Source organism: Papio anubis, chromosome 9 (genome assembly GCF_008728515.1).
Source record: "Papio anubis isolate 15944 chromosome 9, Panubis1.0, whole genome shotgun sequence".
NCBI classification, from domain to species: domain Eukaryota; kingdom Metazoa; phylum Chordata; class Mammalia; order Primates; family Cercopithecidae; genus Papio; species Papio anubis.
The window spans coordinates 126,732,702-126,759,469 of NC_044984.1; the positions used below are offsets into that span (position 1 = coordinate 126,732,702).

Below are 26,768 nucleotides of genomic sequence, written 5' to 3' on the forward strand. Positions count from 1 at the left end.
TCTTTTTTTTTTTTCATTGCTCAGGGCTGTGCCCCCTCCAGAGGATCCTTCCTGCCTCTGCTTCGGCTCCAGACCCTGGGCTCGCGGGTCGCGGCATTTGAGTCTCAGCCTCCCGGGCTTCCATCGGCCTCCTGCCTGGGCCTCCATGTTGCGTTTCCTCTGCCCTCTCTTTAAGGACACTGTTGGATTTAGGACTCACCCTAAATCCAAGATGATCTCTTCGTCAGTGGGTGGCTGGGTCAGGTTCTTGACTTTGCAGCACAAAATAATTTGAGAGCAAGTCCAAAGCACAAGTAGGCAAAGAAGTTTGTCAGTTGTGCCGGAAAGCAGCCCTCTGGAGGAGAGAAGCAGCCCTGGTGCCTTGAGGGGAGTCCTTTCATGGTAGAGCTGTGCTGCGTTCATGGCTCTGGTGAGGTTGGGTATATAAAGGCAGACAGACCTGCGGTTAGCTGTGTGTGCGCGTCCATGAAATACGGTGAGGTCAGGCGTGTAAAGGCAGACAGGCCTGTGGTTGGCTGTGTGTGTGTATGAGCTTCGTAATCACCCATTTGAGCTCACATGTGTAAAGGCAGACAGAGCCTGCGATTTAACAATGCATCTCGTGTTCATTAAATACAGTGAGTTGGTTGGTGCAAGAAAACCCCAGACAGGCCTGTGGACTGACTCTGCTGTTCTGTTCGCCTTGAAATACGGTATGAGTCAGGCATTGTAAGGCAAGACAGACCTGGATTGGCTGTGCCTTGCCTGTTTGATGAAATGCAGTGAGGTCAGGTGTTATTGTGTGCTGGAACAGATAGGCCTGCAGTTGGTGCACATGCCCAGTACCTAAGTGCTCCAACACACACTGCCTGTATCATTACATATGGAATCCTCACTGGGGGTGTATCTCTTACTATTAAAATGACAGAAAGGTCCCTGTAAGCTGAACTTGGAGCCTAACTGTGCGTACAGCTTCCTGGAGATGCCCCTGGCCCCTCCAAGGCAGGAATGTGTGACTAAGAGCTTCGTGGACTTTGGGTGCTGACTGGCTGGAGATTGGGGAAGCTACATCAGGAATAAGTACCTTCATTCTCTTTTCCGGGCCCCTACTAGGCAGGGGGGCTTCACACAGGGAACAAGGACGTCAGTGTGGCCTCCCCACCCCTACCGACCCTGCCTCAAGGTCGTCTCAGGATCTCTAACTTAACTACCTCTGCGAAGATCCCACTTGCAATCAGTCACGTGAGGACAGGCCCTTCCGAGATTAAACCCGGGCCAGAACACGTGTTTCCGAGGTCGGAGACAGAGGCCACGTCCTGCTGACACCATGTCCTGGGTCGCGGGAGGAGGACACCGTTCAGCCCACCACGGAAGAAAGGGCTTCCTCAGGGAGGACCGGCCCAGCCGTCGTTTGCTCCCCTTGGCTCTCCCTCATCCCCAGCAGGCGCGCAGGAGGACAAGGCTGGGGGCTGAACTTCAGGGTGAGCGACTCGCCTTCCTCATTGATGGGCATTTTGGACTTGTTGGAAAATCTTTGAGCTCCTTTATCTGTTTCTTGGGGCTGGGTTGAGCGTTGCAGAAAAGTGAGATTTGGAAAAGTCATCCTGGTCTTCATTGTCTTCCATTTGCCAGCCGGTGGGTGACAGGGGGTTAAATAAAAACACTTCAACTCCACGCGTGTGGAAATGACCTGGCAGGATCTCCCTCGCACCACCTGCGAGGCGGACGCGGTTGGGATCCTCATTGTGCCGGAGAACTGAGGCTCCCAACGGCTGTCGGTCTCACCTGTGGGCGCCTGGGCTCGAACCTGGATCACACGCTGGCGCTGCTCCCCGTCAGGAACGTCTGCTGACGGCTGGTCCACCATCCGCAGGCCCCACTTCTAGGAGCCCCACCCGCCAGGCGCTGAGCCCAGCATGACGCAATGGAGCATAAGCCAATCAGAGCGCCCTATTTCCTCTGGCCACAGTGATTGGTGCATGACGCAATGGCGCATAAGCCAATCAGAGCGCCCTATTTCCTCTGGCCACAGCGATTGGTTCAGGGAAGGGCACGTCACCCAGTCAGAGCCCGGGAGACACAGGGATGTTTTCCGGCGTGTCCTGGGAAGACAGGTGGGTTTGCTGCCCTGGACTCAAACCCCTGGAAGGTCCGGACCTGCGGGGACACGGCCTCCGGCCACGCGGACAGGCCTTCCTGAGATTAAACTCGAGCCAGAAGGCTGGAGCCGAGAGAGGCAGACAGAGGCCCGTGTCCCACTGACGAGCTTTGACCCCTGGTCAAGCTGGCCCGAAACCGAACCCACCTGGACTTTTCCTACGGATGAGCTACCAACCCCCTTTCTGCTTAGGCCAGCCCGGCTCGGCTTCTCCGTGTTCCTGCTGAGCGGACAGCAGAGGGTGCATCTGGAAGGTTCTGTTGCCCTCATCGCTCCTGGGCACCTCACACGCTCCCCAGCATGGCCAGCGTCCCGGGGGCCTCTGCGTCCATCCCTCAAACCTGCGGCCATGAGCTTGCAGGGAAGCCTGTTCCATGCAGGCAGCTTGTTTATAAAGCGAGTGGCCGCTGAGATCCATCCATAAAAGGCCGTCGATATCCTGGGGCAAGGAGTGGGTCCCAGACACGGATTCTAAATCAAATGAGAGGTCATTGAGAATGAGTAGATGACAGGGATTCTCTGCCCCCACCCGCCCTTGCTCTAAAGTCTGAAAAGGCTAGAGGCCCCCGGGAATGCTCACGCCATAAATCCCTTGTCCTTGCTGCTTGTGAGTTCTTCAGCACAGGTGCATGTGGCCCCGCAGCCAGGCCCGAGACGCCTCCTGACCTAGTGATGGAGGGAGAAAGAAGGGGTGGAGTCCACCACTGTCCCCAAGGCCAGCGGCTTCCTCCACTGCTCCGAGGAGGCATCGGGGACAGGCATGAGTACTTCACGGGCCCAGCTGGTGCCTGTGGGGCCCCTTGAGTCTTCATTTGTCCCCTCATTACACAGATGTTTATAAAGTACCTGCTGTGTGCCGGGCACAGCCTGGGTTCTTGGTATAGAGCTGTCAACGGGACAGAAAAGGAGCTTGCTGTCGGGGGCTCACGTTCTGGTCATGGGGGGGAGATAGACCTGCAGGAACAAACAGGTACAGGGCGTGCGCTTGGGGACGGTGAGGGGCCGCCCCGTGGGACAGGGCTGGTCCCAGGCTTTCTGAGCAGCCCTGCCCCTCTCCCGCTGGGCTCTGGGAGTGCCTCTGCCCCCACAACCCCAAAACATCTCCTCTCCAACCTGCAGCCGCTCCCGCAGTCCGTCCTAAGATCTATTTCCTTTCTCAGGATTTTTTGTTTTACACATTTTGCAAGTTCATGAAAATTGTGTGATCCAAGCTTTTTCCTCTACAGACTAATGGAGTGAAGTCTTCTTGTCAGAATGCATTTTTCTGAGTGATGAAATCTCCCTCGCTGAGCACCACAGTCCAGATAAATGTGATGGTGACGCACAGCCCTCGTCCCTTTGAAATTCTCACCAGAGGCTCGGAACTAGCTGCTAGCCAGGGTGGAAAGTGGCCATGTGGGTGGCTGGCTCCTTGGCTGTGCCTGGCTCCTCAGTTGTGCCCAGCAGCGCCGTCCCCAACGTGCTCCTGAAGCTGACAGCTGGGGTTGGAATCCCAGCACCTGCACTCATGGCCCACGGGGGAGGCTCCTGTCTGTAGAACGGGGACATTCATCTCTTGAGGTTGCTGCGAGGACAGGGTGGGCACAGGGGCTGTGTGTGTGCTGGGTGCCGTGTTACTGTTACTAGTTTCTTTCTAGAACAGCTCTAACCCCTGTACACCCTTGGCATCTGGTTGTAGGGTCAAGGCCTTGTCCAGTAGCCCTCGAAGGGTGCACCTGGCTCCCAGTGTCCCGTGCACCCCACCCTGACCACACCCCAAACCGTGTCTCCTGCAGGTGCAGACAGATGAGCTACGCCCAGGACCTGCCCCAGGTCTCCGTGGTCTTCATCTTCGTCAACGAGGCACTGTCAGTCATCCTGCGCTCCGTGCACAGCGTGGTCAACCACACGCCCTCCCAGCTCCTCAAGGAGGTCATCCTGGTGGACGACAACAGTGACAATGGTGAGTGGGCGCGGCCTCAGCACGGTGCTCACAGGGTGGCTTCCTGTGGCTGGGTTGAGCTGGGGTTGGGTGGAGCCTTCTGGGACGGAGCGACAGAGGACCGCACCCCGTCTGTCCACGGGGCTCTAAAGCTACGGGGGTCCCTCCTGCCTTCCAGCCTCTGTCATAACTCGTACATGCTGTCCCCACTGTGTGGCTGCCCGTGCCTCTCTCTGCCTCGGTCACACAGCCTCTCCCCCTGTGTCTGCATCTTCTCCTCTTCTCATGAGGACCCACACTAGACTCAGAGCTCACCCCAAATCCAGGAGGATCTCATCTCAAGATCCTCAACCGGATACGTCTACAAAGTCCCTGCTTCCAGACAAGCTCCCCTCTCAGGCTCCGGGTGGAGATGAAGTTGGGGTCAGCCACCCCACCCTCCACAGAGGCCAGCAGAGCTGAGCTCTCCCAGGTGCCACCTCCCGCCTCTCATGCCCACAGAGGCACCAGAGCTTGGCTGGACGGAGTTGGCGGCTGGAGCCCAAGCTCCGTGGTTCCTCAGCGCCACCCTCCTCAGCCTCAGGTGCCCTGAGGGCAGCACTGCTCAGACCTTCTGGCACACAGGCTTGAAACGCCAAACGAGGATCTGGCACTGCCCCAGGCCTGTCCCCCATCTGCCCTTCCCAGGCGCAGAGCAGAGAGCCCACAGCCATGACACTCCCTCCGGAAATGGAGGGAAACATGGGCAGGCCCTTCCCAACCCCTTGTGGAGGCAGAAGGCTGTACCGTGGGGCTGTGGGGCAAGCTCTGGCCGTTCTACAGACAGGAGCCTCCCCCGTGGGGTGCACGGGACACCGGGGTCTGTGTGCGGAGGACTGAATGGCGTGGCCGCGCTGAGCCCCTATCTCCTGCAGGGGTGGTGTGGGAGGAACCCGTCAGTCCAGCTTGGCTACCTGTGTCTTGCCCTTGGCCACAGGGAGTTCCATCAGGACACCCTGCCTCCAGCATGGAGAGGCCACGTTTGTGTGTCCACCCATCCATGCATGGACTTGGCTGAGCCGGTTTCGTTGCATGGAGAGACCACATTTGTGTGTTCACCCATCCATCTATGGACTCGGCTGAGCTGGTTCCGTTTAGGTGGAGAGATACGTTGTGTCCCTGCATGGACTGGCTGAGCACGTTCCATTCGTGGAGATCGCGTTTGTGTATTCGCACATCCATGCGCCGTTGGCTGAACTTCGGGTGCATGGAGAGACCAATTTGTGTGTCCACCATCCATCTATGGACTTCGGCTGAGGCTGGTTCCAGATTCTGGAGAGACACATTTATTGTGTCCACCATCCATGCATGGACTTGGCGAGCAGTTCACGTTGCGCGGAGAATACATTTGTGTGTCCACCCATCCATCTATGGACTTGGTTTTTTCACGGCTGACTGCTCAGCCCTGTGTCTCCCGTCTCTGCAGCACGGGCTGCTGCCTGGTCTGGTAATGTATCCCGCGTTTTGCTGTGTCTCCCTTAGAATGTCGGCGTCATTGAGGTACAAGTTCTTGACCTCCCGCGCTGAACCTGGCGTGCGCTCAATTAAAGGTCCTAAAGAGAACGTTGCACAAGACACCATCCACGGCGAAGACGCGCGAACACGCTGGGTCTTGGTGGCTGGCGCCTGCGGCACCTGCCAGCGTGCTGATGTCTTGTCTCTCCTCAGTGGAGCTCAAGTTCAATCTGGACCAGTATGTCAACAAGCGGTACCCGGGCCTCGTGAAGATCGTCCGCAATAGCCGGCGGGAAGGACTGATCCGCGCCCGGCTGCAGGGCTGGAAGGCAGCCACTGCCCCAGTCGTCGGCTTCTTCGATGCCCATGTCGAGTTCAACACGGGCTGGTAAGGGCCGGAACAGGCTGGACAGCCGGTCTCAACGGGTCTCCCTCCACCAGCCCCCTCCTCAGCCGCTGTGCTGCTGCAGCCTGGCCGCTGGGCTGGCCCCGGGGCTGGGGTACCCACCGTAGCCTTCAGGAGCTGGGGCTGAGAGCCACCACCGAGTCCACCTGTTCGGTTACCTCTGCGGCCTCTCCGTGTCCAGCTCCCGAATGCAGAACCACTGGAGGGCAGGCCCAGCACGCACCCAAGGACACGGTTCTTAGAAGCTCTGAGGCACGTGTGTGAGGCTTGGTCTGTGCCCACCTTGCCCCGGGAGAACGTGACCCCGTCCTGACTGCAGCAGTCTCGGGTACTGTGTGTCCCCTGTGGGGCAGGAACCTCAGATCAGGTGGGGTGGGGCTGAGGTGTACACGTCCAGCCTCTCAGGCCCTGCTCAGTCACTGGAGGTGGCCACAGGTGCCCTGGAGGCCTGAGCCGAGTGCGAGGGGCGTGGGAAGTGAGTTCGGGCTTCACCCGTGAAGGTCCTGGGCTGAGGGTCACCTTGTGTATGGAGTCCTGGGGCCACCAGCACAAAGCACCCCTGCTGGGCAGCTCAGGGCAGCAGGACTTCACCTGAAGGTGTGGGCAGGGCCGAGTTTCCCCCAGAGGCTCCGGGCAAGGATCCCTCCCACCTCTCTCAGCTCCTGGAGGCTGCAGCCCCCCCCCACCCCCCACGCCCTCCCTGTGTCTGTCTCCCCATCCCTGCCTTGTGCAAGGACTCTTGTCATTAGAGTTGGGGCAGCTCAGGATGCCCCCATCCAAACCCCAAAGCCAGCCCCACAGAGGGCACCTACGGGGTCCATAGTGTACAGGGGTGTGTGCCCGGCACCCAGGCCAGGCCCTGCACCCACAATGCACAGGGATGTGTGCCCTGCACCCAGGCCAGACCCTGCACCCACAATGCATAGGGGTGTGTGCCCTGCACCTCAGCCAGTCCTGTGTTCACAATGCACAGGGGTGTGTGCCCCACACCCAGGCCAGTCCCCGCACCCACAATGCACAGGGGTGTGTGCCCTGCATCTCAGCCAGTCCTGCACCCACAATGCACAGGGGCGTGTGCCCGCACCTCAGCCAATCCTCCGTCCACAATGCACAGGGGTGTGTGCCCTGCACCTCAGCCAGTCCTGCATCCACAATGCACAGGGGTGTGTACCCCACACCCAGGCCAGACCCTGCACCCACAATGCACAGGGGTGTGTGCCCTGCACCCCAGCCAGTCCTGCATCCACAATGCACAGGGGTGTGTGCCCCACACCCAGGCCAGACCCTGCACCCACAATGCACAGGGGTGTGGTCCCCGCACTGGGCCAGGCCCCGCACCCACAATGCACAGGGGTGTGTGCCCAGCACCGGGTCAGGCCCCGCCCCCACCATGCACAGGGCTGTGTGCCCCGCCCCCGGGCCAGGCCCCGCCCCTCTCCACCCAACCACAGGGAAGACCCTGGAGGCCATTTTCCCCACTTCCTGGAGAAACCAAAACTGAAGATTTTATATCAACTCTCCTGACTCATTTTTCTAAACTCTAAACTCAGGGAAGTGCCAGCTGTGGTTGCCGCAGGGGACTTTGGTGGGAAGCGGCAGCTGACGATCAATCTCAGGGTTACACGGAGGCCGGGGACTGTCACTGTTGGCTGGGACACCCCACTGCGTGTGACCCAGGCCTCCTGCTGGGTCCCCGGGGAACCTGGCGTTTTGGGGCTTCTGAAAACCTGTGGTTTCTGTAACAGCATCAGCAGGTTTGAGCGGGGACTTGGCACCTCTCAGGCTTCTCGCCTCACACTCGGCTTTCCTGGGGCATCTCAGCCCCCAGCTGGCGCTGTTCTGATGAGACGCTGCCTCCTCTGCCCTGTGCCCTGCCTGCCCCTTCCTCGCTCCTCCGCCGGGTGCTCCCCTTTCCCTCAATGTTCATCAGCTTCTGACGTGTTGTGCATGAATTGTGTTCCACTGCCTGCCCCCCTCAGGGTCACCCCACATGGTCGCACAGGTTGTGCACTGCACAACTACACCCGCAGCCTTTCAGTGGCTCTGACGCTGCGTAAGCTCCCCGAGGCCTGAGGGCATGTGGGGGAGCCTTGCGTCTGTCATGTCAAAATGCAATTTTTCTTTTTGAGACAGGGTCTTGCTCTGTCACCCAGGCTGCAGTGCAGTGGCGCGATCTCGGCTCACTACAAGCTCCGCCTCCTGGGTTCACACCATTCTCCTGCCTCAGCCTCCTGAGTAGCTGGGACTACAGGTGCCACCACCAGGCCTGGCTAATTTTTTTTTTTTTTTTTTTTTTTTAGTAGAGACGGGGTTTCACTGTGTTAGCCAGGATGGTTTTGACCTCCTGACCTCATGATCCACCCACCTCGGCCTCCCAAAGTGCTGGGATTACAGGTGTGAGCCACCGCCCCCGGCCAAAATGCAATTTTAAACCAGTGCAACTTTAATTTTCACAACTGAAAACCCAGTTATCCTTCTGTAAATAGCAACCGCTCCCATAACTGTCTCCACAAAGGATTCTGCCTTATTAGCAGACCTGGCATTTCCAGGGAGCTTTTCATCTCTGAAGCACTTTGCTAACAGTAATTAATTAATCCTCCTCACAAAGCTGAAAGGCAGGTAAATACCAGGCCTCACGCTCAGAAGGATGGGAAGGAGGGGTGAGGACAGCCACGTGGTCTCACAGGCAGGGTCAGGGCCTCGCCGCTCCCCACACCGGCCCTGCCTGAGCTGACCCAAATCTGCCCTCAGGCCGTCCTGCCCCTCACTGCGGCCTCTGGGCTCTGTGTCAGCTGGTGGCTAGGTGGCTGCAGCCCCGTGGGACTCCAGCATGGATGGCGGGCCTCTGCAGCCGTCTCACCTTTCGGTAGACCATGGTGTCTCACCTGCTTCCTAGGATGGGGAATCGCAGACTGAGCTGATGCCCACGGAGGCCGCTTCTGCTCACCTTCCTCCCTGCCCTCCTCACCCCCGACTGCGCCATCGCTCTGTCCAGCCTTCTGGCCAGCCCTGCAGGCCCATCAGGCCCACGCTGGGGCTTCGGTGCAACTGCTGTTCCCTCTACGCCTCCTGCCAGTCACTACCCAGGGCAGCCCTACTTAAAACTGTGAGCCCCTTCTACCACATCCATGACTGCTTATACCTCATCCTCTGTCCCATCCTGGAGCGGGGCCACTGCACACTTGCACAGGTTCCACGCTGCACAGCGGTGCCTGGTGGCTTTTCCATCCCACACTGTGTGAGCTCCCCATGACACGGATTGTTTTTATTCCTTAGTTCATGATTGTGTTCCAATTTGTGGGAACAGGGCATGGCACATAGTAGATCCTCAATTAATTCTTGCAAATGAATGTAGCTCCCACAGGAACAAGAAAGGAGAGGAGGGACTCTGGGCTGGGCAGAGAGGAAGACTGAGCTGGGGAGCCCGTGATGGACATAGCTGACCTCTTGTGGACCCCTGGGCAGCCCTTCAGAGACGCTGCAGCTGGGCCAGCGTGGCCAGTGCCAGCATCCCCCAGGGGCCGGGAGCATTCGAGGGGCTGCCCCAGCAGGGATGAGGCCTTGGTCAGGGTGGGTCTGCTGCTGAGAGGGGCCCTGGGGCTTCCAAGTGAGGCGGTGGCAGCAGGGGGTGGCAGGGTTGGATGCAGACCAGGTGGGGCCTGGCCTCCCCTCCCTGTGGGCGAGTGGACCCTCCTCAGGGAGTGCGGTGGGCTGGGGCCGCCCCCACTCACGGCTGTGCCTCCGCAGGGCGGAGCCCGCACTGTCTCGGATCCGAGAGGACCGGCGTCGCATCGTGCTGCCAGCCATAGACAACATCAAGTACAGCACGTTTGAGGTGCAGCAGTACGCCAACGCTGCCCACGGCTACAACTGGGGCCTCTGGTGCATGTACATCATCCCCCCGCAGGACTGGCTGGACCGCGGCGATGAGTCGGCGCCCATCAGGTGAGCTGCCCCAGCAGGGGTTGAGGGCGGCCCTGCCCGGGAAGGAGCGGAGCAGAGCGAGGCGGGCGGGGGACGGGGGCTGGGGACGGGGGCTGGGGATGGGGGAGGGGGACAGGGGCGGGGAACAGGGGCGGGGGACAGGGGAGGGGGACGGGGGCTGGGGACGGGGGAGGAGGCTGGGGACGCGGGGGGGGGGACAGGGGCGGGGGACGTCCCCCAGCAAGCACAGCCTGGTGCAGGGCCCTCGCAGAGACCATGGTGAGGGTTGGGCCAGGTGCTGGGGCCCCCGGCCTTTGCCATAAAAACTTGGCACACAGAGCTTGTCTGTATCACAGAGATGCAGATGCAGCCCTCGGGGCTCACTGGAGCCGGGACTAACGGCTTGAAGGTTATTTTTCTTCATTCAAAATGCACTTGATAATCCCCAATCAGCAGGAAAAGGATTGTGTTGTGTCAGGATCGCCTTGTGTCAGGATTGCCTTGCGTTTGACATTTTAAAAATGAGTGAATTCAGAGAACGCAATGGGAGGCACCTCCCACAGTTTTTTGCAGGCTCTGGATGCCCTGAGCTGCAGCAGGAGCAGGCTCACTGGCCCCATCGAGTCTTCAGGGCATGGCTGCCCACTGCTCCTCATAGCCACCACCTGGACAGCTGCTGAAACCCCCCGTTCCAACTCTCAGCTAAAGGACAGGCAGTGACGTGACCGGACACTACCCAGGAGAAGACTGGCCTGTGCCAGAAAGCTCATGAAAGGTGCTCCCCACGGTCCAGGGAGAGGCAAATTCAACCCGCAGTGAGGTGGGGCTCCGTGCCCACTGGGGTGGCTGAAAGATGCAGGCTGACAATACCAAGTGTTGACAAGGACACGGCACAGATGCAACTCTTGGACGTGACTGGCAGGACTGTGAATCAGCACAGATTTTCTTCCTTCCATTAAACCCTCCGGTGTCCCCTCCGGTGTCCCCTCCAGTGTCCCTCCCTCCGGTGTTCCGGTGTCCCTCCACTCCGTGTCCTCCCTCCGGTGTCCTCCCGTGTCCCCCCTCCGGTGTCCCCCCCCCCACTCCAGTGTCCCCCCCTCCAGTGTCCCCTCCAGTGTCCTCCACTCCGGTGTCCACCTCCGGTGTCCATCCAGTGTCCTCCTTGTGTTCCCCCCTCCAGTGTCCTCCCTCCAGTGTCCCCCCGTCCCCCTCCAGTGTCCTCCCTCCAGTGTCCCCCTCCATTTGTCCCCCGTCCATTGTCCCCCCTCCAGTGTCCCGTCCAGTGTCCCCCCTCCAGTGTCCTCCCTCCAGTGTCCCCTCCCGGTGTTCCTCAGTCCCTCCCGGTGTCCCTCAGTGATAATTCGTCCATTCGGTCCCCGTCCGGTGTCCATTCCGGTCCCCCCTCCCTCCATTCCATCCATTGTCCATTCCCCTCCGGTGTCCAGTCCCCCCTCGGTGTCCCCCCCTCCATTCCATTCCCCCCTCCATTCCATTCCCCCTCCATCCATTCCCTCCATTCCATTCCATTCCCCCTCCATCCCCCCCTCCGGTGTCCCCCCCTCCATTCCCTCCATTCCCTCCTCCCTCCATTCCACTCCATTCCCTCCGGTGTCCACCTCCGGTCCCATTCATTCCCCTCCGGTCCTCCGGTGTCCCCCCCCCTCCGGTTCCCCTCCGGTCCCCCCCGTCCAGTGTCCCTCCCTCCAGTGTCCATTCCCTCCGGTGTCCGATCCGGTGTCCACCCCCTCCGGTGTCCGGTGTCCCCCCCTCCGGTGTCCCCCTCCATCCCCTCCTCCGGTGTCCCCCGGTGTCCGGTGTCCCTCCATTCCTCCGGTCCCTCCGGTGTCCCCCTCCCCCCTCCGGTGTCCTCCTCCACTCCATTCCATCCGGTGTTCCCTCCCTCCATTCCACTCCATTGTCCCCCTCCGTGTCCGGTGTCCCCGTCCAGTGTCCTCCCTCCAGTGTCCCCCCCTCCAGTGTCCCCCCTCCACGGTGTTCCCTCAGTGTCCTCCTCCATTCCTCCGGTGTCCCCTCCGGTGTCCGGTGTCCGGTGTCCCTCCGGTCCCCCCTCCATTCTTCCATTCCCCTCCATTGTCCTCCATCCCCCCTCCATTCCGTCCCCCCCCTCCATTCCTCCATTCCCCCCCCTCCATTCCGTCCATTCCAGTCCCTTCCATTGTCCCCCCCTCCATGCCCCCTCCCCCCTTCCTCCATTGAACCTTCTTCCATTCTTTCCATTCAGTCCATTTACTCCCCTGATAACCTCCTGTCCAGGTGAATGGTTGAGCAGGGCAGACTCCACTCGCATCACGGATTACTCAGAAACAGGGAGGAGCGGACCCTTCCACATCTAACAACATGGTGAGATGTAGAGGCTTGTGCTGAGCCTGGGAGCCACACATGGAAGAGAGTTTCTGCGTGATTCCTGCACACAGAATTCCACGGAAGGCAAAACTCATCCTGGGGCAGAGGCCGAGGGTCGGGGCTCACAGGGACGGAGCCTGGGACAGTTCCGGGCCAGCAGTGTCCTCTCCTGGACAAGGATGGGGTCTCCATCAGTCAGAATGGACCAAAATGCAAATATCACATGGATGCATTTCATTTTATATAAATTTCACCCCCCAAAGTTGATTATAAAGAATAAATGAAATACTAAGGCAGGTGTGGTGGTTCATGCCTGTAATCCCGACACTTGGGAGGCCGAGGTGGGGGGATTGCCTGAGCTCAGGGTTTCGCCCTCCCTCATGGGGACAGAAACAGCAGACAGCCGCAACGAGACGAGGCCACCTTGGAAGTTCCAGGACAACTTCCATAGTGGACGCCCAGTGTGACGATCGCAAAGGTGCACTCGGGTCCACGTGGTGTTGTCGCGGCCGGCGCCCCTGCTTCCATGCTCAGCGTGCAGGCGTGCAGCCCGCTGGATTTATACGTTTTAGGGAGACATAGGAATCAGTCCACACATGTCAGGGGCGCACTGGTTCAGTCCAAAAGGCAGGACAACCAGAAGTAGGGAATTCCAGGTCATGGGTGGATTCAAAGATTTTCTGACTGGTAACTGGTTATTATCTAAAGAGCTGGCATCGGTAGAAAGGAGTGTCTGGTTAAGATAAGGGGTTGTGGAGACCAAGGTTTTATGATGCAGATGAAACCTCCAGGTATCGGGCTTCAGAAGGAGCTTCAGAAGGAAGAAATTGTAAATGTTTCTCATCAGACTTAAAAAGGGGTCAGACTTCTGGTTAATCTCATCTGGGTCAGAAAAGACCTCCAAAGGACAAGGAAGTCTCTACGGAATGTGGAGTCCCCCACAAGAGACCGCATTGCAGGTCATTTCAAAATATATCAGAGAAGTCTATTTTGGGGTAAAATACTTAATTTCTTTCAGGGCCTGTTAACTGTCATTTTGGATGCGTTTTATCTCTACAAAGAGTCTGTTTGGTCAGACTTAACATCTCTGTTTTAGTGTTCCTGAATTCCAAAGGGAGGAGGGTCTGAGGGGGCGTGTCCAAACCCCCTTCCCATCAGGACCTGAGCTGGTTTTCCTGGGTTACTTTGGGGTGCCTTTGGTTGAGAAGGGGCTCCATTCAATTGGTTGGGGGTCTTAGAATTTTATTCTTGGTTGACAGAACCAATACTTAATCATTTTCACGTGAAATCTTATTTTACGTGAAAATGATTTCTACTCTTTGAAAATTGGAAGATTCTAGGCCCCGATTCTTACTCAGTCTCGATGAGCTGAAGCTGAGTTGCGGCTGCTCCCGGGGACAGAGCAGAGCCACAGTCACCACCAGTCCCAACAGCCACGCCCAGCAAGCCTGTCTGTCCTGTGTTGTTTGTCGTTTGCTGATGCCGCTGCTCCACGTGGGGGAATATTTCTCTAGAGTTGGGTCCTCACGGAGAGAGGGAGGATAGCGATAGACCGAGAGGATTGACTATTTCAAGAAAAAGAAGATGAAGTCTTTGATTCCATCATGTTCAACACGTGAAACTAGTCCTCTTCTCTCCTGTACTTTACCTGCCTGACCTTCATGTGAGTGAGTTCGTCCAAACTGCGCCCCCAGGAGGACCAGAGTCTTAGAACCCTGTCGAAATAATCCACTCACTGGAGGTCACGGGAATCACGTGCTGGAACCCGTCCAGAATGGCTCCACCATGGGGACGAGGAGTAACAGTGCTTGGTCCTGTCAGAATCGCTCCCCTCGCACAGAGGACCCGAGATGCTGGGACAGCAGCCCTGTCCAGAATCGCTCCCTACGCTGGGGGACCGGGAGTAGGAAAAGCCCGTCAGAATGGCTCCCTCGCACAGGGGACCGGAGTAGCAGGAAAGCGGCCCTGTCAGAATGGCTCCTGCACAGAGGACCCGGCGGTGTGACAACAGTCCTGTCAGAATCCTCCCTCGCACACAGGGGCCGGGAAGTAACCTGAACAACGGTTCTGGCCAGAATCAGCTCCCTAGCACAGGGGACCGGAGTAACAGACAACAGTCCTGTCAGAATCGCTCCCCTCGCACAGGGGACGGATGGCTGAACAACAGTCCTGTCCAGAATACAGCTCCCTGCAGCACCGGGGACCGAGATGCTGAACAAGGTCCGTCAAAGTCCTCCCCTCGCACAGGGGACCGGAGTAACAGACAACGTTCTGTCAGAATCGCTCCCTCGCACAGGGGACCGGAGTAACAGACAACGGTCCTGTCAGAATGCGGCTCCCTGGCACAGAGGACCCGGAGTAACAGACAGCAGTCCGTCAGAATATCCCTCCTGGCACAGGGGACCAGTAACAATAGTGCGTTTCTGTCAGGAATGCTCCCTCGCTGGGGACGGATGTAACAGACAACAGTCCTGTCAGTCGCTCCCTCGCTGCAGGGGCCGGGTAACGAACAACAGTCCTGTCAGAATCGCTCCTGGGGACCCGGAGTAGAACAGCGGTCCGTCAGAATCACTCCACTGGCACAGGGGACCAGAGTGAACAACGGCCCTGTGAGTAAGCCACCGCTTTGGGGGACGGAGTGTGAACTAGCGGTCCTGTCAATCCTCCCCTCATGCTGGAGGATCAGGAGTAACGAGAGAAAAATAAAGGGCAAATTGCGATCCTCAGCTGGAAACAGAACACATTCTCCTCATCTTTCTCCTTTGCATATGTAGAATTGCACCGCAAAATGAAAGTAAATATGCGGCATTAAAAAACAACCCGGAGGAGCCGGGTGCCGTGCTCACACCTGTATTTCCAACACTTTGGGAGGCCGAGGCGGGTGGATCACCTGAGGTCAGGAGTTCCCAGCCTGGCAAAACCTCGTCTTCACTAAAAATACAAAAATTAGCAGGGTGTGGTATCAGGTGCCTGTAGTCCCAGCTACTCGGGAGGCTGAGGCAGGAGAATTGCTTGAACAGAGGAGGCAGAGGTTGCAGTGAGCTGAGATCGTGCCTTTGCACTGCAGCCTGGGCAACAAGAGCAAAATTCAGTCTTTAAAAAAAAAAAAAAAAAGCAGTGGAGGGCATTTTCTCTCTCTCTCTCTTTTTTTTTTTTTTGAGATGGAGTCTTGCTCTGTTGCCCAGGCTGGAGCGCAGTGGCATGATCTTGGCTCACTGCAAGCTCCACCTCCCGGGTTCACACCATTCTCCTGCCTCAGCCTCCTGAGTAGCTGGGACTACAGGCGCCCACCACCACACCCAGCTCATTTGTTGTAATTTTAGTAGAGACGGGGTTTTACCATGTTAGCCAGGATGGTCTCAATCTCCTGACCTCGTGATCTGCCTGCCTTGGCCTCCCAAAGTGCTGGGATTACAGGTGTGAGCCACCACACCTGGCCTCAGTGGAGGGCATTTTCAAGGATGTACAGCAGGGGTCAGGGAATCATGGCCCACAGTCCTGTATTTGTAAATAAAACTTTATTGACACATGGCCATGTTTTCTCATTTGCATATCACCGCAGAGTGGAGTGGCTGCCACCCAGGCTTCTGGCCGCAGAGCCAAGACATTGACATGCTCGCCCCGGGCAGAGGAAGGGGGCCCTGCTCCGGACGGCGTTTCCGTGATCTCTCTGGGGAACGGACCTTCAGGCGCAGGGCTAGCCACCTCACTTTTTAAGTACGAACAGTCTTTCACTTTTCCCATTGTGGATGCAAACTCTTTCTAAAACGTGGCACGTGCTTCTCTGCCTTCTTAGACACAGATTTTAAATAACATTAAATGTCAGTGTTGGTGGCCGCAGGACAGGAGGGCCTTCCGTCACAGCCGGCATGCGGCTGCGGGAGGCGCCCACGTGCCTGGGACTCTGCCCTTCCTGCGTTCACAGCCGCCTGTGGCTCGTCCTCGGAGGCCTCTTTGCTCTCCGCAGAGTTGAAGCACCTGAGCCGGTCAATGGGACGGTCCTGGGCAGGAGTGTGGCCTCGCTGCCTGGGCCTGTGGAGGTGGCTGCCCTGCTGGCCTCCACCCTGTTCTATTCCTCTTCCCGCTCCCCTGCTCCTTTCTCCCGGGACAAACGCTGGGGACCATCCTCATCCCAGAGGATTCCTGGGATCCCAGTTAAGACCTGGCACCTCCAACACGTGAGCAAGGCGGGAGAACACGGGAAGGACTGGCAGCCTGGCAGGTGGGGGTGGCCGGGGGAGCTGGCCCGGGGAGCTGGCCCTCATCGGGGCTGCTGGTTCAGGTGTGACTTCAGAGGACACCTGGGGACACGTGTTCCAGGAGGAGGGGCCCCAGTCTGTAGGTGCCCAGAGGCTGCTGATATGCCACCAGCCCCTCCAGGATCAAGGGCTATGCTGACATCAGGCCTGCCCAGCGGAGAACCACTCAGAAATTCCCTCCAAAGCTCTGGAATCCCAAGCACTGCCTCCATTTCCCAGGGCCCTCCAGCTTGCAGAGCCCTGCCTGCCGGGGGCTGGGCCTGCGGGCAGGAGACCCCTGATTTTCTCCTTCATCCAAGGAACAAAGAAGAGTGTGCTCTCCCGGAGACCTCTCCCGCTCAGAAGAGGACCTGGGAGGGTGGTGCGGGCCCGGAGGCCCCAGCAGGATCCCGCAGCGCTGGAGGAGTCCCCTCTGAGAGCTGGGCTTGCACGGCCCTGCGCTCCAAGGATTTAAGGAGTCAGCGACCCCAACCCCATTGACAAGCCACACAGAACCGAAAGCGGCCACACCCCTCCCCAGAAAGCGGATGCTGGGAGCCCCCAAGACGCAGAGCACCCGGCCTGTTTCACAGCTTCCTGCCCCGTAACCTGCACCGTGAACTGGACGTGCCTTCCTGCGCTTTCCACCCTTAATGTACCCCAGTTTTAATTTTAACTTTTCGTTTCAGTGCCTCTGATTGAAGATGGCAAGTGTTGACTGAAACCAAAGTTAAAATTGTATTGACTGAAATTCATAAAACCAAATGAGTGTGAAAGAAATGTAAATAATTAAGCTCTCAGGTGATGTTTCCATGCGTTTGTGGCTCGCACATCTGCACATACATGTACCGTGTGCTGGTCACCACGTGGGTCTTGCACAGCGAGGTTTCAGTGTGCATTATTCTCCACGTGTTCTGAACTCCGTGTGGAAGGACGTGGCTCCGGTGCCCTTGTCTCAGCTTCTCCGTGGATTGTGTCTTACACATGCTCTGCTGTTTATGTTCCTATCCCAGGTTCACGGACACTTGGCTCACTAGGCCTCCCTGTGCACGTGTGCAGACGACAGGCCCACTGTGGGCCTCCGGGAACGTGGGTCCTGACTCCACCCACACGGGCAGCGCCCACTGCCTCCTTGCCATCTTACGTAGGCATGAGCTGAGCCTTTGTTGTTGTTGTTAGAGACGGAATCCCTCTCTGTCGCCCAGGCTGGAGTGCAGTGGTGTGATTTTGGCTCACTGCAACCTCCGCCTCCCAGGTCCAAGTGATTTTCCTGCCTCAGCCTCCCAAGTAGCTGGGATTACAGGTGTGCACCACCACGCCCAGCTGATTTTTTGTATTTTTAGTAGAGATGGGGTTTCATCACATTGGCCAGTCTGATCTTGAACTCCTGACCTCAGGTGATCCACCTGCCTTGGCCTCCCAAAGTGCTAGGATTACAGGCGTGAGCCACTGTGCCCGGCCATGATGGCTTTTCTTGTTATCAGGGTCTGTGGAGGATCAGAGCACTCAATGGGCCCTTAGTGAAACTCACATAACATAAATTAACCACACTAAAGTGCGTGCCTCAGCAGCGTTTAGACCATCACAGTGTCACGCAGCCGCCACCTCCGTCTCGTTCCAAAGCATCGTCCTCCCTCCCCATGGGGACCCCGTACCCACAAGGAGCCACTCCCCTCCCCCGCCCCAGCCCCTGCCTCCACGATCCACTTCCTGCCCCCGTGGACTCCCCTCCCCCCGCCCCAGCCCCTGCCTCCACGATCCACTTCCTGCCCCCGTGGACTCCCCTCCCCCGGCCCCAGCCCCTGCCTCCACGATCCACTTCCTGCCCCCGTGGAGTTGCCTCTTCTGTTCCTTGCATGCAGACGGGGGACGGCCTCTTGCACCTGGCTCCCTGCCCTCGGTGCCACGTTTCCAAGGTTCCTCCACGTCTCAACCCGTGTCAGCCTCACTCCTTCCACCGGAATCGCGGTCCACAGCCTGGACGGACCACTCTCCATGTATCCACCTGTCCCTCCGTGGCTGCCGGGCTGACTCACTTCTGATGCTAACAAGAACGAGAGGCGTCCGGCTGGACTAAGGCCCTGGAAGCTGAGAACCGGAGGGCGGGCGCGGGCGTTGGGCAGAGCAGCTCCAGCAGGCAGGACCTGGGGCCTCCACCCTGCACTCCTGTGCCCCGCGTGCGGCAAAACCGCCCCGAGGGAAGGCTGTCTCCACGGTGACAGGCACTCCCACGCGAGCCTCAGAACCCTCCGCCCTGCCTTTTTCCGTAATCACCGCAAGCATTTCTCGGGCAGGTCAATCCGGTTCCAGCTGGTGCTGCCTCCCTTGTCTCGTGAGTTTATTTTAGAACCCTGAGCAATAATGAAACGACACTACCCTACAACAGACGTGGCAGAGGATCTGGCTGGCTCTTCACTTCATCAGAGATCACCCCGAGATGATTGTTGTTGTTAAGAAAACGGGAGAGATACCTGTCGTAAGCGATGAGCTATAACTTACCCAATCAAACGTTGCTATTAAAAATCAAAAAGGGTATTAAAATTTCATCACTGTTAGGTTTGTGGCCGAAATCTAATGACAGAACAAATTGGATGTTTGCACAAAGAAAAGGATAATCTCTTTTTAATGCTCCTGTTATTCTTGGACAATTGATGGGCATTTATTCCTGACGGCTAAGTCATTGGGGACAGAATTGCTTCTTTTAAATTATGACAGAGGCCAACTTTTTGCTGTTGTTTTTGTGGAAGAATGCACTGACACGTAGAGGAGGATCGGAGAAGCTCAAGGCCTGCAGGGCGGCCTTGGCCTTGACCGTGGCTGCGGGGGCCTTTGGCCGGCCTGCCGTGGCATCTGGGGACAGCCTGAGGCTTTGCTGCTTCCTCTGACAGCTCCTGAGGCCTCGGAAGAAATGAAGCCCTCCATGGACATGGAAATTGTTTTGAGGCAAAATATTTCAGCAAAGATGAGAAGTTCCTCCTTCCTTACAACACACAGACTCTGCCTGCTCCTTGCTGGAGATGTGGCTTTCTTGCCTCTTTTTCAATCCCTGCCACCTTCCAGGCACCCAGTAGAAAGCCAAGAGGGATGAATGAATGAGCCCGCGGCATCACCCACAACGGCACACCAGCTTATCCTCCCGCTCCACTCTGCAGATCCTGCCTTCACCACTGCTGTCCATGCGGCCTCTTCCTGGGGGATTTGCAGCTCCAAGGCACTCTCAATACATATCAGAAAAAATAAAACTAGCATACCAATGCATGATTTCACAGAGATGGGGCCAGGCTAAGTCAGCTGACATTTTAGAATTATTACAGGAAGCATAGTACAGCTGGCAATCTGTTACACGTAGCTACACAGGCTGTGTACTTGCAGTTCCAAGCTGTGGTGTTCAGAGTCTGCCATTGACAGGGCTCTGTGGAGTTGAGCAGTGCACAACCTATGCAACTGCCCAGTGCAGCCCTGGTTCCTGATACACAGTTAGGATGAAGCATGGGGGAGGTGGGCAAGTGACTCACTCGAGCTTGGGAAATGATGTTCAAGGCAACCACAGGGCTCCTTAGGTAAACAGATCTTTTTTTCAGGGGAGAGGGGAGACAGGATCTCACTCTGTTGTCCAGGCTGGAGTGTAGTGGTACAATAGCCGCTCACTGCAGCCTCAACTTCCCAGGCTCCAGTGATCCTCCTGCCTCAGCCTCCCTAAGTGCTGGGATAACAGGCGTGAGCCAACTGATCTTCTTTTTTAAACCTCTACACTAAGCTGAATTCAATGCAGTTTCTGTCATCTATTGGTGTTCAGTGTTTGGACGCTGTCTGGGCTGAGTGCTTCACCAGGCTCCAGGGACTCAAGTCCTGACGGCTGGAGGAGCAGCAGCCCCTCACCTTGGGCACAGGGACCTGAGTGCACAGGGAGGAGGCACAGCAGGGAGGGGTGGCGGGATCTCCCAGGCTCTCCTGGCTCATGGCCCCGCAGGCAGGGCTCAGGCCTGCACAGCGAGGTCCTCACGCCGCCATCTCTGCCTCCCAGGACCCCGGCCATGATCGGCTGCTCCTTCGTGGTGGACCGCGAGTACTTCGGAGACATTGGGCTGCTAGACCCTGGCATGGAGGTGTACGGTGGCGAGAACGTAGAGCTGGGCATGAGGGTGAGTGTGGTCACGGTGTCTGGGGACAGAGTGAGGCTGAGTGAGGCCGTGGCATCTGAGGACAGGGTGAGGGCGAATGCGGCCGCGGTGTCTGGGGACGGGGTGAGGGTGAGTGCGGCCGCGGCGTCTGGGGATGGGGTGAGGGCGAAGAGGTCATAGCATCCGGGGACAGGACGGGGTGGGGGTGTGGGCGAGTGCGGCCGCGGCGTCTGGGGACGGGGTGAGGGTGAGTGCGGCCGCAGTGTCTAGGGACGGGGTGAGGGTGAGTAAGGCCGCAGCGTCTGGGGATGGGGTGAGGGCGAAGAGGCCATAGCATCCGGGGACGGGACGGGGTGGGGGTGAGGGCAAGTGCGGCTGTGGCATCTGGGGATGGGGTGAAGGCAAGTGCGACCACTGTCTAGGGACAGGGTAAGGTCCAGGGCTCCTGCTCAGAGCACTGAGGCCTCTCCGGAGCCTGGGCCGAGGCAGCTGGAAGCCAAGCTGGGCAGCCAAGGCCCCCACGGCCCCTGAGCTGGAGTTGGGAACAGAGAGAAGGGGCTACCCTGAGTCTCGCTAGAAGTTTGGTGGCAATGTTGCTGAGAAATTCTGTAGAATCACAAAAGATGGCATTTCCCACGTCTACTTTATTTTTCAAGCCCTGTGTTTTGCTGTTATGTGAATTGCCCCCAGGCGACAATGGATTGGGACCTTAGAAAAGTGAGTCCTTCGGCACAGAGGGCGGGGGCAGTGGTGGTGACCCCAAGCCGTCCTCTGTGCCTCTGTCTTGGCTCATTGTGGAGGGCAGGGTGCAGAGGGAGGTGGGGGTGCCTGGGGTCCCCATGAGGAGCCATGGCAGGGACCTGGGGTGCAGCCTGTGTAGTACTGGGGGGCCCTTGGGGTGCAGCTGGGAAGGCCTGTGTAGAACTGGGGGCCTGCGGAGGGCAGGTCTCAGCTCCATGCCCCACGCCTTCCAGGAACACAGGAGGCCCAGGCCAGCCCAGCAGGCTCCCCCTGGCTGCCCGCCCGGCCACCCAGTGAGGCCTGTCCCAGAGGGAGAACCATGAGCCTCCGCCCCTCCGTCCCACCCTCTTCCCCATTTCAAACCTCCCACGGTGGCTTAGGGAACTGATGGAAAGTTCTGGAAGAAGCTGAGTTACGAATGAGGGAATCCAGAGTGGCCGAGTTCGTTCTCCTCCTGGACCCCCTCAGCTCAGACTGGCCCTCGCCCTGCGGGGCAGGGGCTTCGTGGCACTGTGCTCAGGGCCCGGCTGCTCCAGAGGCCGGAGGCTGGTGCAGCCGCAGTGGGCAGGGAAGAAATGGAGGCGGTGGGCAGGCAGGGCCTGGGGCCGTCTCAGTACCACCCACTCCTGCTACAGGTGGAATGGGAGGTGGAGCTTGGAGTGGGCCCAGCGTCCTCCTCCAGGGACCCCTGTGGCCTCTGTGATTCCTGGGGTGGCAGAGGACAGACCGCAGGGGGTCTGGAGACCTCACCCCGAGTCAGAGCCAGGAGACCTGGGCTCCGGGCCACCAGGGAGGAGGGAGACGGGGGTGAGGGGGATGAATTCCGTGCGGTTTGTGGTTGGAACGAGGGGGTGTAGGGGTCACAGGAGGCCCTGCAGTTGGGCCTGTGCAGCTGGGAAATAGCTGTGCCCACCGAGGTGAGGAGACACTGCTTCCAGACGTGGAGTGCTAGGAGCCTGGAGGACCTGGGAATCCCCCACTTGTCACAGGACCAGCCCTGCGGCCCCCAGAGCCCCTGCCGGGCAGCGTGGATCTCAGGCTGCAGCTTAACCGGAGGGGGTGCTTGTTGCTGGCCAGGGTCACAGAGAGCCCCGAGCAGGCCCCAGGCACCGTCACTGTGCCGGAGAGGCCGGGGCGCGAGGAGGGCCTGGGGCTCCATCCGCCAGCGTGGCTCTGCTGCCCCATCTGCTTTCTGAGTATTTTGTGCAGAAAAGTTCAACGCATCATTTTATTCTGAAAAGAGATAAAATTGGGTTTGGACTTAGAGATGGCGCGGCCCAATCTACTGCCTCCGTTGAGGGCTTCGTCACACCAGGCAGGGCTCGGCGAGCCGTGAAAGGAGGCTTGATGAGAGCTGTGCAGGCCTCGTGGCAGAGGCTTTCAAAGGCTGTGTGTGGTGTGGGGTGCCGAGGACGCCGCTTGGAGAACCCCCTTCCTGCAGGGGTTGCTGTGAAGCTTTTGAGGCCGGGTGTGTGAGACTCGCTGGCAGCCAAGTCCCTGCCGTGAGCCAGGTGCTGCCCATGCAGTTTCTTTGCCCCCATGGCCCTGCAGGCGCCTGCCCGGGGTCAGTGAGCCCCCTTCACAGGGACCCCACGGAGGCAGAATGGGTGTGTCTGAGCCGGGGCACCCAGGCGGGAGCTAAGCCCCAGCTGGTCTGGGTCTGTCACCGCTAGTCAGCCCCGTCTCTAACACGGAGGTGCTGCCCTGGAGGTCAGTGCAGGATTCGCAGATCCTGGGCGTGTTCGTCTCGGGGGTGGCAGGAACAAAATAGCAAAGACTGCGGGGATTACAGCCACAGGGATTCATCCTCTCACTGCTCTGGAGTCTGGAAGGCTGAAATCCAGGCGGGGGCAGGGCCAGGCGGTCAGAGGCTCCGGGGAGGATCCATCCTACCCCTTCCAGCTTCAGGTGCTGCGGGCTGCCCAGCGTTCCCGGGTTCGCTGCCCCAGGCACCGGCTGCCATCTTCCCCCAGTGTCCGCCATCATCTTCCCTCCGGGCTTGTCTTCCCCTCTTTATAAGCGCACCAGTCACACTGGACAGGGCCCACCCTGACAACCCCATTTTAACTAGTTATCATGGCAGAGACCCTATTTCCAAATAAGACGACATTCTGAGTGTCGGGGGTTCAGCCTCCAGCATGTTTTTTTAGGGCACAGTTTCTTCCTAATAGAGATGTGCTGTGTGTTGCTGTGTGGTTGTGATGAGTTAGGATCTGAGTAGGGAGCACTGGAGCCTCTGGAGGGACCCGGGGATGAAGGAGGAGAAGCCGATTCTGTTTCCACCTTGCAGTCCTGAAGCTGAACTTCCTGAAGAAGTGGGAAGCCCGAGGAAGCAGTGTCCGGCCCAGGGGAAGCAGGGGGCTTGGCTCAGTGGCTCTGGGGACCCGAGAGTGGAGCCACGACAGAGAACTTGCCCTGTGCACCCGGGTTTCCCAGGCCCATGCCTGGGAACGCCCAAGCACGGAGGCCTTTCCTGGCTGTTCACCGCTAATCCCCTGGGTCTCCCGAGAGTCCGGAGGGCAGTGGGTGCCATGACAGCCTCAGGGCCCCTCCAGGCTGAAGATCTGGGGGCCCAGGGTGCTGGGTCCAGTCCCGGGAGACACAGAAGCCTGTGAGACGTGGTGCAACCAACCAGATAGGACCACCTGACCACGGCTCACAGGAGCGGCCTTGAAGGCCAGAGGCTGTCACCAAATACTCTAGCCTGTGGGTCCAGCCCGGAAAACGTGCGGTCACATGGGACACGTGGAGAAGGGACCTGTAACATGGACGCAGGCACATTCAGATGCGGAGAAGGGACCTGTAATGTGGCACATTCAGATGCGGAGAAGGGACGTGTAACGTGGTACATTCAGATGCGGAGAAGGGACGTGTAACGTGGTACATTCAGATGCGGAGAAGGGACGTGTAACGTGGACGCAGGTACATTCAGATGTGGAGAAGGGACCTGTAACGTGGCGCATTCAGATGCGGAGAAGGGACCCGTAACGTGGTACATTCAGATGCGGAGTAGGGACGTGTAACGTGGACGCAGGCACTTTCATTTACAAGCACTTGGGGGTTCCTAATGCCAACAGCGGGAAGAAGACACAGTGAAAAATGGTGGTGGCACCGTCTCTGCCGCAGACGCCAGGGGCGGCCCTCAGTGCAGGTGCTTCACCTGGTGTTTGTAACTCCCGGGTCACACCAGGTCCCTGAACACCAACCAGTGCCTGGGTCCCTCCGGTGCCTGACCCAGGAGAGACGCAGCAGCCTCGAGTCTGACCACGTCACTGCGCCACGCACACACTGTGTGGACGGGGCCTTCCGAGGCGGCCACCAGACACACCCAACCCGCAGGCTCTCCCACTGCATGGCCCACACGCTCCTCGTCCGCGCACCCTGACTGCAGAGACAGTGCCTGGCCCCTCCGCCGTGAGTCTGGGCCGGCCCGAGCGACCGTCCACTGTAGGGCTCAGCTGGCTCCGTGCCGAGTGACCCTCGAGGCTGGGCCGTAATCCACACACAGCCTCCGCCTCGTGCTCCCAGAACCTCCGGGATGCCCTCCTGTGAGGAAGCCCATCAGCCGGGTAGAGACGGGACCAGGGGTTCTGCCCCGCCCTCGCCAAGGTCACAGCCGACAGCCAGAGGGACATGAAGGAGCTTCCAGGGGATTCTGGCCCCAGCCTCCGAGTCTTCCCAGCAGAAGCGCAGACGCCACAGGCAAGATGTCGTCCCCGCTCTGGCCTTTCCATGTGTGTGACCCACAGAATCCGTGCTCCTAACAGAAGCGGCAGATGCGTCCGGCCCCATGGTCCAGACAGCTCGTTAGGCGGCAGCAGCTCATCCAGACGCATCCATTTCGGACCCGCCCTCAGCAAGCAGCTCCCACCCTGGGTGGGTGAGTGGGGGGCCCAGGGGAACAGAGGGCGTCCCACAGTGTGCAGCCCTCCCCCTGCTCTGCCTCTGCCTGAGACAGTTTCCGTCGGTGTAAATGGGGCCGCAGCCTGCCCCACGGAGGGCAGGAGAGTCACAAGGCACATAAACCATGGTCCCACAGCACCTGCCACGGTGTGAACTAACCGGCATCCGTGTCACCCAACAGCGGGCGTGGACGATGTGCCAGGCCCTACCCGAGTGCCTTTCCTTCCGTACCCCGGCTAATCCTCCCCACGCCCCTGGGCAGATGGGCCCCACTCACGTTCCCACTTCACAGAAGAGAAAATCGCGTCTGAGGAGGCTGAGCTGGGAATGTCCCCGGAGCAGGACTCCTGGCCCAGGAATCCCCGAGCAGCATCTGCTTTTGGCACCGCGGTGGCAGAGCGGCTCCTGCAGCGCACGGAGACGTCACGGCCCTCAGGCCAGGCCGCACCTCCAGGGACTGTGTTGTGTGAGGCTCTGAGCTCGGCCAGCCTTCTGCTTCTTTGTTTTTTATTTTGGAGGTTATGGGATTTTTATTTTGGAGGTTCGTTTGGTTTCCTTTGTGTTTTGCCCATGGGGCTTCTATTCACAGAAAAGATTTAAGGCTAGTTTTAAAAATTTATATATAGTTTATTAAGTTGCACCTTTCAAAACCTATGTGCTGTAAGCTTGCCGTTCACCTTAAAGATTGTACTATCATGGAAACAAATTCAATCAATAAAACGGCCTCTTTCCCCGTGGCTACGATTGTTTGACTCAGGTTGGGCAGATTAAATAATACCGTGAGGCCGGGCACCGTGGCTCCCGCCTGTAATCCCAGCACTGTGGGAGCCCGAGGCAGGCGCATCACGAGGTCAGAAGTTCGAGACCACCCTGACCAATATGGTAAAACCCTATCTGTTCTAAAAATACAAAAATTAACCAGTGGTGATGGCGCATGCCTGTAAACCCAGCTACTTAGGAGGCTGAGGCAGGAGAATCGCTTGAACCTGGGAGGTGGAAATTGCAGTGAGCTGAGATTGCGCCACTGCACTCCAGTCTGGGTGACAGAGTGAGACTCCATCTCAAAAAATGTATAATAAAATAAAATAATAATAATACTGTGAAACAGCAATTCACTGCTTTTGTGCCTTTAGTTAATTAAAGTCCCTGGAGCCTGTTAAAAACGGCACTCAAAAATGTAATGTTTATTTTCTTTTAATCATTTTGAATACCTGATTTCATACCAGAAATCCGCCCGACCAAGTGCTTTAAAAATTCTAGTTTAGTAAATTGAATTGAGACCAGATCTGGAATTCTGTGAAGCACGTCAGGACTGTTTGTCGGTGCCTTTAATCCTCTCATCCTGTCTGATTTTAAATTGCACATCTAGAATCAATCCTCAATTACACATTTTTTTAATGGAAGCTGGAAGTTAATCTGGCAGGCTCTTTAATATTCTGACTTCCCTTAACTGTTGTGATCGTTAAACACCAGACCTCAGCTGTGGATTGAACACACCCACGTGGGTGTCGGCTTCTCT

The 26,768-nt window shown here is 58.1% G+C and overlaps 1 protein-coding gene across 3 annotated transcripts in view; it reads left to right on the forward strand.

The window, feature by feature from the left end:
- LOC101013007 (polypeptide N-acetylgalactosaminyltransferase 9) overlaps positions 1-25,986 on the forward strand; it is an 80,306-nt gene extending 54,320 nt beyond the window's left edge. Inside the window, exons 3-7 of one of the 3 annotated variants that reach the window (XM_009182089.4) lie at positions 3,913-4,079; positions 5,766-5,940; positions 9,706-9,903; positions 20,509-20,626; positions 21,262-25,986. In XM_009182089.4, coding sequence (XP_009180353.1) covers positions 3,913-4,079; positions 5,766-5,940; positions 9,706-9,903; positions 20,509-20,626; positions 21,262-21,318 — 715 coding nt within the window. In that variant the 3' untranslated portion in view covers positions 21,319-25,986. Of the gene's footprint in view, positions 1-3,912; positions 4,080-5,765; positions 5,941-9,705; positions 9,904-20,508; positions 20,788-21,261 lie in introns of those variants that run through there. The other 2 variants (XM_009182090.4, XM_021923181.2) reach the window with 2 other exon arrangements.
- Positions 25,987-26,768: the final 782 nt, after the last annotated feature.